Source organism: Pongo abelii, chromosome 7 (assembly GCF_028885655.2).
Source record: "Pongo abelii isolate AG06213 chromosome 7, NHGRI_mPonAbe1-v2.0_pri, whole genome shotgun sequence".
Lineage (NCBI taxonomy): Eukaryota > Metazoa > Chordata > Mammalia > Primates > Hominidae > Pongo > Pongo abelii.
Window position 1 is genome coordinate 156,777,333 of NC_071992.2, and position 16,761 is coordinate 156,794,093.

At 45.2% G+C, this 16,761-nt stretch overlaps 1 protein-coding gene across 4 annotated transcripts in view; it reads right to left on the reverse strand.

Moving 5' to 3' along the window:
- Positions 1–16,761, reverse strand: part of TRAPPC9 (trafficking protein particle complex subunit 9) — a 744,079-nt gene that overhangs the window by 644,268 nt on the left and 83,050 nt on the right. For all 4 annotated transcript variants that reach the window (XM_024250828.3, XM_009244129.4, XM_024250829.3 and 1 more), the window contains 2 exons: positions 13,215–13,431; positions 1,243–1,386 (listed from right to left, as the gene is read on the reverse strand). In XM_024250828.3, coding sequence (XP_024106596.1) covers positions 1,243–1,386; positions 13,215–13,431 — 361 coding nt within the window. The remainder of the gene's footprint in view (positions 1–1,242; positions 1,387–13,214; positions 13,432–16,761) is intronic.

Consider the following 16,761-nt stretch of genomic DNA (forward strand, 5'->3'; position numbering starts at 1 on the left):
GGAGAGTGCTGCCTCCCCAGAAGCTGTCCTTGACGGGCGAGAGCCCTTCATCAAGACCCTACCCTTTCCTGGGAGCGGTGAGCACCCAGGGCCTGGCACGGGGACAGGAAGCCCCGGCCCTCCCATCGCCAGAGATCTCTCCAACGGCTTCCCAGCTGCACAGGCCCTGCTGGGTCAGCAGAAGCCTTGTCTCCTTGCTGAAGAGAACCACATCGCCCAGGGTAGCCTGCATCCAACTGCTGGTCAGTGAGGGAGGAGAAAGGCCCGGCCCCCTCAGAACAACATGGGACACGTCTGCAGGCCACGGCAGTGCAGGGCTCCCCGTGCGGCTGAGGCCTGTGTCCATATAGATAGCACTGAGGCCCAGCTTCTCCCACTGTCCAGTCTCGCCTCCATCTCTTTCCTTCCACGGGGCTGATCCCATGAGTACCTCCCAATACACTCTGCACACATCAGTCTCCCCAGCAGACAGCACTTCCCCAAGAACCCAGCCGGCACCACATGCTGGGCCAGGGCCAGGGGTACAAGGAGGAAGGCAAGTTTGGGGCAGCTGAGCCCCAAGCGCGTAGGGAAACAGGTCATGACAGAAACTCAAAAAGCAGATAGCACCCAGGAGCAGCATAAGAAGAGAAGATGAAGGCCGAGAAAGGAGCCCAGGAGAAAGGCAACCTTGAAACAGGGGCAGAGATACCACATGGCCCCATGAGAGCCAACACATGCAAACCTCATCTTTGGTTCTGGAAGGGGGGATGGAGTTACCCAGTGACTCAAAGGGGCATGAGGGGCCCTGGGTTCTGTTCATGCCCGTCTCTGACCTGGGTGTTGATTACAGCGGTGGCCACTTGGTGAGAATTTACTGAGCCACATTCCTATGAGTTGTACACTCCTCTATGTAAATGTTATGCTTTGACATTTATAGTTTTAAAAAGGCAGGCTAAGGAAATGGGAGGCAACACAGGAGGCTGAAAAGAAGCCTGAGAGGCGGAGGGAAAAGCTGTGGAGTGTGGCGGCCGAGGAGCAGGAGGAGATGGCGTGAAGGGGGCAGGAGGTGGCACAGGTGTCCCAGAGAAGTGAGTGTGGAAGGAGGGAGCCAAGGCATGGGGCAGGGACCTTGTCACCGACGAGGAGCTGGGCAGCATCTTCCACCCTCTGAAACCCAAGCCCAGGGTTTACATGAACCAGCATCTAAAGTGCTCTCATTCACAGTTCCTTGAAAAAAAATTGTGGTTTGAGCTCACTCACCCTGATCTGACAAGAAGTCCAGCATGGTCTGTAGAAGGAAGGACAGGTGTCTGACAGAGAGGGCAGGGTTCCCCATCCTTCGGGAGGCGTAGACCAATTCATGGAGCAGACGCATCTGGACCGCAGCCCAGCCTCTGTGCGTGCCTGCGATGGAAGTTACAAAACATCACAAAAGTGCTTGGAGAGGGTGCAGGAAATACAGTTAATCTAAGTTGTAAAACTTGGCAATTTGAAGACAGATGCCTCAACTATCAAACTCCAAGAGCAACAAAAAATATTTCCTCTGCTTTTAATGACCCTGGAAAAGGACTTTAAAGTTGGCATGGTTTTCATACAGCAAAAACAGGCATTACACTATAGCTTCTCTCTCTGCAAAGACATGATTTGATTTCAAAAATAGCCTGCTTCGAAATAATAAGCTTAGAACAAAAGATGGATTTCATATATCTGAGTTAAAGACATACTTTTTTCCAAGAAAATACTCATATTTGAAGGGCCTTCATTATCAACAACCAAGAACATTAAATAAAAATATAATATTTCTCTAAAATATAAGAAAAATGAAGAAAAGTAGATAGCTAAATTAGAAAAAAAAAGTTAAATTCTACAGCTGCTCACTCCAAAACAGTTTAGCATCTTTGAATTAAAGACAGAGAAATCTGGATGCACAGACAGTTGAAAAGTATCTCTTTTTTTAAGAGATGGGGTCTTTCTCTGTCATCCAGGCTGGAGTGTGGTGGTGCAATCACAGCTTACTGCAGTCTGGACCTCCAGGGCTCAAGCAATCAATCCTCCCATTTCAGCCTCCTGTGTAGCTGGGACTACAGGTACACACCGCCATGCCCAACTAATTTTTTTTTCCCATAGAGACAGGGTCTCCCCATATTGCCCAGGCTGATCTTGAACCCCTGGCCTAGAACGATCCTCCCACCTTGGCCTCCCAAAGTGCTGGGATTACAGGTATGAGCCACTGCTCCCAGCCAATCTGTGTTAACACACACACCCTGCCAATGGCCCTGATAACCAACCACACAGACTGGCTAATCACTGCTCCAGCTGATCCAAAACTTAGACCACGAAAAAACGCATAAAGGCGCATTCAAACTCCGACAAAACTGCCACGCACTGAAAGTCCATAATAGCTCATGACAGTCGGTTGCTTAACAAGTATTTACTGAGAACACAATACTGTGCAGGGTAGGTTCTCGTGCCATTGACATTCTTGTGGGAAGAGCCAGGCCTCAGCTCTGGGAAACAGCATGCTGGTGGATGCTGGGACGAACACAAACAGTAATAGTGAGGGCTGATGGGGCTGAGAGATGCTACGTCAGCCAGGGCAGGTGGGCAAGGAGGTGACCTCTGGGGTGAACCCTCGATGAGAAGGGGGCCACACCAAACAGTAAAATGGAGACAGTAGTCAGAGTACAAGTTAAAGTTGTGAGGCTTAAGTGCAATAACCCATTTAAAGCACTTCAGCAGTTTATCATAAGTTCTCAATAAGTGCTAGTTGCTATTAATATTATTATTCAATGAATATAATGTGGTTAACACACAGGTCAACCTTTGACTCTAGCTGTGACATGATTAATGATCCCACCTGTTCCAGTTTCACTGAGTCCTCCATTTTTTTAAATCCCTATTGAGGTTATTTATTAAGTAAAATTACCTGCTTGTGTGTCAAAATCCCCCATTCAGGTATGACTTCCTGTACCTGAAGACTGTGTGTTACTTACTATTGCATCCCCAGGACAGGGCCTGACATGAGACTGGGTGCTTGGCTGAGGCTGACTGGCAAGCAAACAGAACAAGAAGGGATGCCTCCTCCCCAGCGCAAATAGCAGGGGCCCTTCCTTCTATCCTAACCTTTCTCTGTTTGCCCACTGATATCTGAAGACGTTGCTCCAAGGGTTCCGCCACTCACAGCCCTTCCTGACCTCTTCCCTCAGCACCCTGCCCTGCACAGCTGACCAGTCCCTCTTCTGTATTTCCGCTGTATTTTGCACAAATTTCAGCCCATAGGAGTTATCTGGCAGGTACCATAAGGTACCTGTAATATCATGTCTTTGTTTCTCTCATCAATCCTTAATTTCACTGGGAGGCAGGTTTGTGTCTTATCCATTCAAGTGTCCTTAATGCCTGGCAGGGTGCCTGATAACAAAGTCGGTACTTAACACGCACGTGGATCAAGACGCAAGGCTGGTGAAAGGAAACCCTCCCATGTTGTGGACGTGCATACAGCTATGAAGGAGTACAGTGATGTGGTTTCTGGGATCTGCTTTAAATACTTCAACAAAAAAATGAATAAAGTAAAAATAAAGCCAATGTGGTCAAATCTTGAAAATGATTTAATCTGGGCAATGGACTCAATATTCTATTCTATCCTCTCTAATTTGTATATATTTAAAGTATTTCTTCATAACTTCTCATTGAAATCCTTGGAGCTGACCATACACACACTTAAAAAATAAAAATAAAAATAAAACACTACTTTAAATCTTAGTAGTTTATCTTCCTGACATCTTTTGGACTATAAAATGGTAGTACTTCTCATACAACTGCAAGAAAGGAGAGAAAGACGAGTCCCTGCAATATTCCACATGGTCAAAAGAAGCCAAGACCAAATGCCAAAATGAAGAAGAGATTTTTTTTAAAGATTATGAAGCTGAAATCAATGCCATGACTAACCTAGCCATGAATTCAGAAAGACCCAATTTAACTAATCTCAACACTACCATATCTAGAAGGTTTTCTCACATAAGAATTGGGCAAATATCACTTTGCTGATTCTTTTAAAAATAGATAATGATCCAGTTCCTACCATGGGCGATTATGAGTAAGACCGAGTATAAATTTTCTTAACAGTAAATGGTGTACAAGTCATAATTTCTATGTGGCTCAAAGTGCTCTCCCTATAAAATGTGAATTATTTTTCTGAAGACAGATTTGCAGCATATGACCCAGTGATAAAATTTTCAATACTCTTGTAATCAAAAAGTTCACCAATTTGGAGGTGTATTTTATATATGAACTATTGCCTTTTAGCAAATCTATCTGCCTTAGCAGTCTCTTTCTTTCATAAGAGTTCCTGGGCAAAATTTAATCCTTCGTCCAGGAAAAGGCTTGAGCAAAAGGCATGATCAAAAATCTTCATATACAGCAACACAAATAAGATTTAAATGATACTAAGCGGCCCCTTCAGCTGGCAAATACACACAGCACACATCAGTGTTCCTTCCTCGACTGTCTATAACCAGCTAGTGCAAACGTTCATTTCAAGAAAAAGAATACATTTTGGGACCTGAGAATACAGACAATTTGCCTTTTATTTACAGGTACAGGGTGTTAGTAGATTTCCATTACATTCTCTGGGAGATGTTTAAAGCAGTCCAGAGCCACAGTGGAGATGGGGTTTAAAGTGACTTTTGTGTTTTGTTAAATATACAGCCAGCTGAGATTTATCATTTTTAATCTCAGCCAGTCACCTTCTTTCTCTAGCTCTTTCACAAAATAATGGAAAATGTCTTCTCCTGACACAAACGTCTTTTTTTTCTTCCTGTTTTTTTTTGTTTTGTTTTTTTTTTTTGAAATGGAGTTTCACTCTTGTTGCCCAGGCTGGAGTGCAATGCCACGATCTTGGTTCACTGCAACTTCTGCCTCCCAGGTTCAAGCAATTCTCCTGCCTCAGCCTCCCGAGTAGCTGGGATTACAGGCGCGTACCACCATGCCTGGCTAATTTTTGAATTTTTAGTAGAGACAGGGTTTCACCATATTGGCCAGGCTTGTCTAGAACTCCTGACCTCAGGTGACCCACCTGCCTCAGCCTCCCAAAGTGCTGGGATTACAGGCGTCAGCCACTGCACTCGGCCCCAAACATTTTTCAAATGTACTTACAAATCATGAGAAGTGTTATAAGGAAGAACAACAGAATTCAATAAAAAGAGAAAAATAACAGCATTCAATGAAAGAGAAAAATAAAACAGTTCCACTTAAGGCTGAAAGGACCACTGAGGACCTCTCTGAAGAAATGGCATCCAGCTGTGACCTGAGGATGACTGGAAGTGAGGCAAGAAGACAGGGAAGAGTGTCCCCGAAGGAGGCAAGAGGCATCAGAAGACCTCAGACCGATGCAGTCTTAAATGTTATAGATAACTGGCCCCAGGACAGGAAAAAAAGAAAATGAAGACCACTCCTAAGATAACTTGCATAAAGCCCAGGAGGCTTGCTTTTACCCTGAAGCCAGCCTGGAGTTACATTCAAAGGATGCAAAAAAAAAAAAAAAAAAAAAAAAAAGGACCGAAAAGCAATTTAAATCTTGCCTGAAGTCTCTCAAAAGCACAGCAAATGGGGATTTCATTCACAAGTGCACACACAAATCTATTAAAATACACTTTCTTATCACTCTACAAAGCAATAGTGTGACTGCTTTAAAAACTTTTTTCTTCCTAAACACTACTCCTTCCCAATTAAATTTCTCCAGAATCCAGCCTAAATGAGCTTAGACACCCAACTCTCCCCTGCTAAGACTCTGGGGTCTAATCTCTCCTCCTCCACCAGTAACTCTTAGCATTTTTTTTTCCGAGATGGAGTCTCACTCTGTCACCCAGGCTGGAGTGCAGTGGTGCATTCTCAGCTCACTGCAACCCTTCCACCTCCCAGGTTCAAGCGATTGTCCTGCCTCAGCCTCCTGAGTAGCTAGGATTACAGGCATGCGCCACTACACCTGGCTAATTTGTATTTTTTTAGTACAGACGGGGTTTCGTCATGTTGGCCAGGCTGGTCTCGAACTCCTGGCCTCAAGTGATCCATCCATCTCGACCTCCCAAAGTGCTGGGATTACAGGCATAAGCCACCATACCTGGCCACTCTTAGCCTTTTAAAATGTAAATCCTACAAGTTTTAAGGCTTGTCCAGTTATTTTGTCCAAAATTAACTGTGTTGCTAAGGCAGGCCCCTCCCTGGCCCTCATCTGCAACCAAAGGCCAGGGAGGGCCTGCCCCAGCAACACACACTCTTTCTGGGGGAGCCAGGGAGGGACAGGCCTTGCAAACCCCGTTCACACTGGCCTCAGGGGATGCTATGGGAAGCATACTAGACCTGACCAAAGATCTCATTTGACTAACAGCCGCTAACATTTGCTGAGCGCTGTCCAAAGCACCTCACAAGGACTGATCCATTCAATCCTTACAATCTCCACCAGTAAACTCGTGTAAACTAGTTCCCCACTTACAGATGAGAAAGTCCGCACACAGGACTCAGGGACACAGCCAGCATCCCACAGCTGGTCAGTAATGGCGTCCTGTGCTCTCACCAGCTGTGCAACCTCAGGAGTAACACTGCGCCCTGCCTGCCCTGGTCCCTCACATGGCACGTGGAACGCGCGGTCTCCACTCACCAGGCTGTAAGAAATGAGGTTATGCATGTGAAACTATTTACCATAAGGCCTCAGCTAGCCTTGGCATGGATTAGAAAGAGATGCCCCGTAGGCAAACGCAGCCTGCAGGCACCAGGCTTAGCAAGGCATGCCCAGAAGGTCCCTACGGGAGACAACAGCTCCCCTTCGTCTGAATGCACCCAGCTCTGAGCCGCAGATGGCTGGCAAGCACGGCCCAGCACCCTGCACAGGCTGCAATTGCACGGCGACCCTGCCCAGCACAGCAGCTGCTCCAGGTGTGTCACCTAAAATACCAAGAAACAGCGAAGAAAATGGGAACAATCACCTTTTGTGAACAATCAATTTTTTGTAACATCTAATAAGGACCATTTATTTCAACTTTCATTTTAAGTTCAGGGGTAAAAGTGAAGGTTTGTTACACTGGTAAACGTGTGTCGTAGGCGTTTATTGTACAGATTAGTTTGTGACCCAGGTATTAAGCCTAGTACCCATTAGTTATTTTTCCTGATCCCCTCCCTCCTTCTACCCTCCACCGTCCAACAGGCCCCAGTGTGTGTTATTCCCCTCTACACGGCTATGTGTTCTCGTAATTCAGCTCCCACTTATAAGTGAGAACATGTGGTATTTGGTTTTCTGTTCCTGCATTAGTTTGGTATGAATAATTGCCTCCAGCTCCATCCATATCCCTGCAAAGAACATGACCTCATTTTTTATGGCTGCATAATATTCCACGGTGTATATGTAGCACATTTTCTTTATCCAGTCTATCACTGATGGGCATTGAGGTTGATTCCACATCTTTGCTATTGTGAATAATCCTGCAGTGAACATACCCATCCATGTGTCTTCATAATAGAATGATTTAAAGAAATATAAATCATTCTATTATAAAATTTTTTAATAAAAATTTCCCTAATCTCGAGGCTTACTATAAAACTATAGTACTCAAGATAGTGTGGTACTGGTGAAAGAACAGACAAATAGGTCAATGGAGCAGAAGAGACAGCCCAGAAATAGAATCTCATAAGTATAGTCAACTGGTCTTTGACAAAGCAGCAAAGGCAATCAATGGAGCAAAGACAGTCTTTTCAATAAATGGTGCTGACCACTCCCTAATCTCAAGTACCCAGGGGCACAAACACTGCAGAAGGCCGCAGGGACCTCTGCCTAGGAAAACCAGAGACCTTTGCTCATGTGTTTATCTGCTGACCTTCTCTCCACTATTATCCTATGACGCTGCCATATCTCCCTCTCCGAGAAACACCCAAGAATGATCAATAAATAGTTCATAAATAAAAAAATAAAATAAAATAAATAAAAATAAAAATAAAAAAGCAAAATGAAAAAGAAAAAAGAAACAAAAAAAAAACAGAGAATAAAGAGGCTGAGGCAGTGGCTCATGCCTGTAATCACAACACTTTGGGGGGCTAAGGCCAGGGGATCACTTGAGGTCAGGAGTTCAAGACCAGCCTGGCCAACATGGTGAACAACAGCCTGTCTCTACTAAAAATATAAAAATTATATTAAAGTGAGCAACTCTGCAAGCCTCTCCTTGGAGAAGTAGCAGATGAATAAAGCTTCCTGTGTTGTGTGATTAAAAAAAAAAAAAAAAGCCAGGAATGGTGGTGTGCACCTGTAATCCCAGCCACTCGGGAGGCTGAGGCAGGAAAATCTCTTGAACCCAGGAGGTGGAGGTTGCAGTGAGCCAAGATTGCACTGCTGCACTCCAGACTGGGCAACAGAGCAAGACTCCATCTCAAAAAAAGAAAAAGAGAGAATAAGGAAAAAGGTCAGAGTCAGAAACTAAAATTGGAGTTACTTATAACCATCCTGATGGCTGGGAGTGTTGAACTAAAGTATGTTTGTAAGATCAATGACTGGCATATACTCATCTTACCTGGATTTCCAGATAATTCTTCTTCATTACCACTATTATAGCTTAAAAATTTTACTACAAATCTCTGTGTCATTATCTCTAGAAATAAAACAAAATAAAATATTAAAAATAAATAAATAAATAAATAAATGGTGCTGAAATAACTGGACATCCACAAGCAAAAAAATAACTCTAGACACAGACCTCACACTCTTCACAAATATTAACTCAAAACAGATCATAAACCCAAATGCAGGATGAGAAAATACAAACCTCCCAGAAGTTAACACAAGAGAAAATCTAGGTGATCTTAGGTATACTAATGACTCTTTAGATATAACACCCAAGGTATAACCCATCAAAGAAAGAATTGATAAGCTAGACTTCATTAAAATTTAAAACTTCTGCTCTGCAAAAGACATATCAAGAGAATGAGAAAACAAGACACAGACTGGGAAGAAATATTTGCAAAAGACACAACTGATAAAGGACTGTCATCCAAATCATATAAAAAACTCTTAAAGTCAACAGCAAGGAAACAAACAACCCAATTAAAAAGGGGGCAAAAGATCTGAACAGACATTTCACCAAAGAAGGTATCCAGATGGCAAATAAGCATAAGAAAAATGCTCAACATCATATGTCACCAGGAAATTGCAAAGTAAAGCAACGAGATACCACTACACACCTATTAGAATGGCCAAAATCTAACACTGACAACCCCAAATGCTGGCAAGGATGTGGAGCAACAGGAACTCTCATTCATTGCTGAAGGGGATGCAAATGGTTCAGCCACTGTGGAAGACAGTTTGGCAGGTTCTTACAAAAGTAAACATATTTTTACCATATCTTCCAGGAACCATGCTCCTTGATATTTACTCAAATGAGCTGAAAACTTATATCCACACAAAAACTTGCACACGAATGTTTATGGCTGCTTTACAATTGCCAAAACTTGCAAGCAACCAAGTTGTCAACCAAGATTCATTAGGTAAATGTATAAATAACTGTGATATATTCTGATAGTAGAATATTATTCAGCACTATAAAGTAATGAGCTATCAAGCTGAGAAAAGATATGAAGGAAACTTAAATGTATATTACTAAGAGAAAGAAGCCAATTTGAAAAGGCTGCATATTGTATGATTCCAACTATATGACATTCTGGGAAAGGCAAAACTATGGAGACAGTAAAAGGGTCAGTGGTTGCCAGAAGGTAACAGGGAGAGAGGGATGAGGAGACAGAGCACAAAGGATTTTCAGGGCAGGGAAACTTCTCTGTATGATATCATAATGGTGGATACTCATCACTACACATTTGTCAAAACCCACAGAATGTACACCACCAAGAGTGAACCCTAATGTAAACTACAAACTTTGGGCGATGATGATGTGTCAACGTAGGTTCATCAATTGCAACAAATGTACCACCCTGGTATGGGGTGTTGACAGTGGGGAAGTCTGTGCGTCTGCAAGGGCAGGAGGTAAGGGGGTCATCAGCCTCAATTCACACACCCTCATGGTCCATCTAAAGGTGCCAATCATGAAATAAGGGCTTGGGAGCCAGCCTCCATCCCATCCCTCTGGGGAACACAGAGGAAAAAGAAATTAGAGAAAGGGCAGGTGAAGAAAAACTATCATAAACCCCGTCTCAGAGCACACCTTATCCATCTTTGTGTATGACCTGGCCAGGTCTCCCCTATTCTGCACCCCGTCATGGTTTTTGGGGTTTCTTTAAACATGGGACTTGACATCTGTCTGTGCTGGATGTGCTGATGATTGGACTCATACTGTTAGTGGAGTTCATTTTGAACCTGGATTTTATCCCTTGCTTTTGTCTTAGCCGTTGGTGATGATACTGACTGCAAGAGGTCAACAGCAGAATTCAGGACCCTCTCCAGCAGGCCTTCTATTCTGCAGGGACGTCTTGGTTCTTTCTTTATGCTGGACACCATTCACATGTTGAGGGTGAACACACAAAGTGCCAAACTCCCTGCCAGATCTCAGCCATCTCACCCGAGCAGACAGCATGACAGGCTTTTATCACTTGCCCAGAGTGGTCACCAGTGCTCCACCTGCCCCTGTGGCTCCAGAGAGGCAGGATATCTTAGGCTCTGAAGACAAAAACCCTCAAAAACTGGGGATTTATATGGGGAACTTGATGGGACTTGGGGGATTTTCAACCCTGAACACATCTGCTTCACGCAGGGCCTCAGCTCTTCCTGGCATAGCTTCAGGCCAGACCACAGCAGTCCAGAGCAGAAGTGACCTCCCCAGACTGAAAAAGCACCCCCCAGGTCTAGTTCTCTTCCCTGAAGAGAAATAAGAGGCTAAAGTGCTGCGTACACTCCATCCCAGCCTCCCTTCATTCCCCTTCACTGCCCGCCTGACTCTCCTCCTGCTATATTACTCTCTCAGTCTGCGTTTTCTCTTCCAAACCCAGTGCCCTCCTTTTAAATGAGGAAGGAGGATCGCTTCAACCTAAGAGTTTGAGGCCAGCCTGGGCAACACAGCGAGACCTCATCTCTAAAAAATAAAAATAAATAAATGACTTCAAATATCACAGTGTTCTCAGCAAGGGATTTCGCAAAGTAGAGCTGCCATGCCAAATCTGGCCACCATATACTAACGTAAACACAGTTTCATGGTTTGCGTGCTGTCCATGGCTGCTTTCACACCACAAAGTATAGCTGCCATGCCAAATGTGGCCACCGTGTACTAATGTAAACACAGTTCCACGGTTTGCGTGCTGTCCATGGCTGCTTTCACACCACAACAGCAGGGTCCAGTCATTTCCGCACAGACCGTGTGGCCCATAAAGCCTAAAATATTTACTATCTGGCCCTTTACAGAGAACATTTGCTGACCCCTGCTCGAAGCTAATCAGAATGCATCCTGAGAATCGGATTTGAGGTTCTATCAAATGTAAGTGTTGCCTTGGGAAGATAGTTGAACAGTAAGAAGTCTGGGGAGTGTGACTTAGGAGTGACTGTCATAGCAACCATAGACACGTAAGTTAGAAGCAGGCTCTGGAAGGACCTGAGAGCTCTGTGCAAACACCGGGAAGCTGTCACATGTGAGAGGCACCTGTTTATTTCCACTGTAGAGGGCAGAAACTGTCTCCTTTGCCATCGCATCACTCACCCAACACACTGCATGGCATGGGGGCAGGAGTATAATGAATTACCTGTTAAATCAATGTACAAAAAAGTCCAGTAGATATGTCTTCAGATATTCCAGCAGGTGAAAGTAAGGAGAAACATAATTTTAATTCAACGTTGGGGAGAGCCCTAACTATCAGAATTATCCAAAAGCAGAGCTGGATTCAACATAAAGTCATGAGCACCTCCAGTCAGCAGAGGCCAGTGAAATGGATGGACATGAGCACATAAAAAAGATACTGAAGAGGCCGGGTGTGGTGGCTCACACCTGTAATCCCAGCACTTTGGGAGGCCAAGGTGGGCGGATCACCTGAGGTCAGGAGTTTGAGACCAGCCTGGCCAACATGGTGAAACCCCGTCTCTACTAAAAATACAAAAATTAGCTGGGCATGGTGGCACCTGCCTGTAATCCCAGCTTCTCAGGAGGCTGAGGCAGGAGAATCACTTGAACCCAGGAGGTGGAGGCTGCAGTGAGCCAAGATCATGCCATTGCACTCCAGCCTGGGCAACAAGAGTGAAACTGTCTCAGGGAAAAAAAAGAAAAAGAAGAAGAATGCCGAAGAACCCATTTTTGCCCTGGTGAAAAATTAACCTAGATGACATCACAGTTCTTTCCTGTCTAGAAGCCTATACCTTCACTAGCTCTAGGCTTGAATTGAAGAAAAAGTGTTGTATGTTTCCTATCTAAAAGTAACCCCTCAAAAATGTTGTTTTTTTGTTGTTTTTTGGGGTTTTTTTAGATAAGGTCTTTCTCTGTCACCCAGGCTGGAGTGCAGTAGCCCGATCTCAGCTCACTGCAACCTCCACCTCCCAGGTTCAAGTAATTCTCTTGCCTCAGCCTCCTGAGTAGCTGGGACTACAAGAGCGCGCCACCATGCCCAGCTAATTTTTGTTTTTTGGTAGAGACAGCGTTTCACCATGTTGGCCAGGCTGGTCATGAACTCCTGACCTCAAGTGATCTGCCCACCCTGGTCTCCCAAAGTGCTGGGGATTACAGGAGTGAGCCACCATGCCTGGCCTCCAAAAATGTTTTTTCTCCTTCTAATCAGACTTTGTCTAATACTGGGCATTATCCTTGTACATATTTGTTATTAGATTGATAGCTTTATTTTTAATACATATTACCCTGCATTAATATTTCAGAATAAGAATTTACTCCTGAATGCATAGCTCAGGTATACACATATACCCAAGGATATTTATTCTGGGTTCATCGATTTGTGCTAACCTAACTAAATCTCATGAGTAAAATTCATTAGATATTTCCAGTGTTTGATTGATGATGACACACCATGCCAATGAACTCAAAGGCAATTTCTGACTCCCACTGATAAAGATTCAAGAATCCGAGCCCCAAGGCAAAGCACCAGTACTTTTTCCTATAATCTGATTAAAGGAGGCACCCAACTCCAGGGCAGGGATCTAGTCATTCTGGAGCCACCAGCACCAACCACAATGTCTGCCACTCAGGGCAAGGGCTGAAACAGCATGTGACCATCCTACAGAAAGCAACACCTCAGCGCCAGCAAGGGGACTCCAGTACCTCTGCTGAAATCTTTGGGATCCAGCGACAGACTGTAGCCGGGGAGCGTTTCCAGGAGGAGTTTGTAGCAGGCCCTCCACCCAGGCTCCGCGATGCTCGGGGCCACGCACTGCATGGCGGCCACGCGCTTGAAGAACGCAGACTTGCGATGGAAGCCGATCAGCTCATAGAGCTCGGAGAGGATGCTGTAGCGCTGAATTTTCTCTTCCTCAGAAAGCTGAAGCACAGACAGAAAGTAAAAAGCTTTTGAAAGAAACATATAAGTGAAAAAAGAAGCACACATTAAAAATGTTTCTTCATAAAACAAAGACCTGAGGAGACATCAAGGAGAGGGAAAGCCTGGTGAGCAGCGCAAGGCGCAGGCCCCAGGTGGCTTCAGACCTTCCCCAGCCATGGCTGCAGGTGCAGCCCATCCTCTTGCTGATAAAGCCCAGATTCTCTGCTACAAAGGTACTTGCTACAAATCTGAGACCTCTACTTTAAGTTCCTTTACAAAAGAAAAGAAAAGGAACAAGAGTTCATCTACACAACAGGATTTTATCAAGGTCTCTCATCAAACAGAAAAATTCTTAAAGCACAAGGAGACACAGAACCATGTAACTGGGTAATGAATTATTAATAACACCACTGAAATCAGACTTAAGACTTCAGGGTTTACAAAAAGTTTTCTTTCATCCACGACCCAACTGAATCCTCCCAACAACCCTATAGTGTAGCAATCATAACTTCTGTTTCTTTTCTTTTTTTTTTTTTGAGATGGAGTCTCACTCTGTCACTCAGGCTGGAGTGCAGTGGTACAATCTTGGCTCACTGCAACCTCCACCTCCTGGGTTCAAGCGATTCTCCTGCCTCATCCTCCTGTGTAGCTGAGATTACAAACACCCACCCCCATGACTGGCTAATTTTTGTACTTTCAGTAGAGACGGGATTTCACCATGTTAACCAGGCTGGTCTCGAACTCCTGACCTCAGGTGATCTGCCTGCCTCAGCCTCCCAAAGTGCTGGGATTACAGGTGTAAGCCACCACGCCCAGCCGACAACTTCTGTTTCTTCAACACCTACTGTATGGCAGCAGACTTAACATACCTGATTTACTCAATACAACCATCCTGTGAGCTGGCAAATAAGGACATTAACAGCTCAGGGTCACATTAATCACCTGTGCAAAATCACACAGCCAAGAAGTATCAGGGACAAGACCTGACTCTGGGCCTGGGCCCTGCCCACCGCACAGCTGCCTTCAGAGAAGAAGGAAGGCAGAGCCCACTCTGCTGCTCCAGGAGCATTGCTTAAGGAAGCGCTTCTCTCCCTCCTCTGCCCTGGACGATGAATGTTTCCCTGATGTTTCTGTGAGTACAGAGCCTTAGCTTGAACGCCCTTCCAACTTGGGCCTCCAAACCCTCCCTCCATCCCCTCTCCTCTGCGCTCACTGCCATGGCCTCGCTGGGGCCCTCATCAGCCCTCATCTGGAAGAGGAATCGGCATCGTCTTCCTACCACCTCTCCACCTTCCTTCACCTGTCCGCACACCCCTGCCAGACTATGGTTCCTGAGACATGGCTCAGAGCCCATCACCCCAGCCATGGTTTGAATGTTTGTGCCTCCCCAAAATTCACATGTTGAAAGCCTAGCCCCCAAGGTGATGGAATTAGGAGGTGGGGACTTTAAAAAGTGATTGGGTCAGGGGGGTGAAGCACTCACAAATGGAATTAGTGCCCTTATAAGAAGAGACCCTAAAGAGCTAGTTCACCTGTTCCACCATGTGAGAACACAGAGAAAAGATGGTGGTCTATGAACAAGCAAGTGGGCCCTCCCCAGACACGAAACATGCTGGTACCTGGATCATGGACTTCTAACCTCTAGAACTGTGCACAATACATTTCTATTGTTTATCAGCCACCCAGTCTGTGGCATTTTGTGACAGCAGCCTCACCAAACTAAGACAATCCCCATCTTGAAACCACTAGATCCCTTCAGGACTGTAAAATGGAGCCCAAATGCCTTCACAGCCATGCCAGGCCCTCCTCAGTCAGCCCCAAGCTGCTCTGGGAATTCGAGGCCCCACTGCCTACCTATGACCTCACCAGACTGAACAACTTTAACTCATTTGTTTTCTCATTCTGTCAACACATATTTACTGAACCCCTACTCTGGTGCCAGCCACTCTTGTGGCAGGGGATACAGCAGTGAACAAAACAGGCTAAGACTCCTACCCTGGGGGCCTCCATGCTAATGACAGGCTAGTCCCCTGGCTTAGAATCAGTGGGGAGGATGACAATAAATCAATGAAAAAATAAACAAAATAGCGGCTCTAAGTCCAATGAAATACTCTTTGACATAGAATCATGGGTGGAAGCATATGAGGCGGACTGTACTAGGTGATGCCACCGGGGCACACAGGCTCTCTGCTCCTGCGCTCCCTCCACAGCCACATCTGGCTCTCCCTTTGGAGACTCGGTTCCAATGCCACCCTCTCCAAGAAGCTGGTCCTCACGCCCTTCAGCGGGAAGCTGCTGCTTCTTTCCCTAAATTCTCCTAACCATGCTGGACTCCATAATGTCCTTTCTCTGTGTCTCCCATACTATTTATGTACACATCGCATCTCTGCCACCCCCACTTTTCCTACAGTGAAAGGTCATGCCAACACCGACGATGTGTGAGAATCACCGTTGCTCCACCTGCTCACCAGCATATGAGGATATCAGTCTTTTTTATTTTAGACGTTCTGGTAGCTTTAACTTCCATTTCCCTGAAAACTCATGATGTTGAACCTTTTTCATATGATTACTGGCCACTGGTATATCTTCCTTTGTGAAGTGCTTGTTCAAATCTTCTGACAGTTTTTAAAATTAGATCATTTGTTTTATTACTGAGTTCTGTATATATTCTGAATGCAAGTCCTTAGTTATATATGTTTTGCAAATATTTCCTCCCGGTCTGTTGCCAATTTATTTTCCTAAGGGAGTCTTAATAAGCAAAAGCATTTCTCTGTGATGTAGCTCAATTTATCAGCTTTTTCTTCTATGGTTAGTGCCGTCTATGTCCTAATCTTAGAAAACTCTTTGCCCGAGATCACAAAGATATCCTATGTTTTCATCTAGAAGTTGTTGTCTAGGTCTATGGTCCATGAATATTCAAATTTGAGTAGGACATGGCCTGTTCCTTTCCAGGAGTGCGCAGTAGAGCAGCGAACAGAAGCCCCAGTGCTGGAGGACAGCAGCCAGGGACGGGGTGGAGGAGGTCTGTAAAGAGGAGGCAGGGGTTGGCCGGGCGCGGTGGCGCACACCTGTAATCCCAGCACTTTGGGAGGCCGAGGCAGGCAGATCACCTGAGGTTGGGAGTTTGAGACCAGCCTGACCAACATGGAGAAACCCATCTCTACTAAAAAATACAAAATTAGCCAGGCGTGGTGGTGCATAAGGCTGTAATCCCAGCTACTTGAGAGGCTGAAGCAGAAGAATTGCTTGAACCCAGGAGGCGGAGGTTGCAGTGATCCAAGATTGCGCCATTACACTCCAGCCTGGGCAACAAGAGTAAAACTCCGTGTC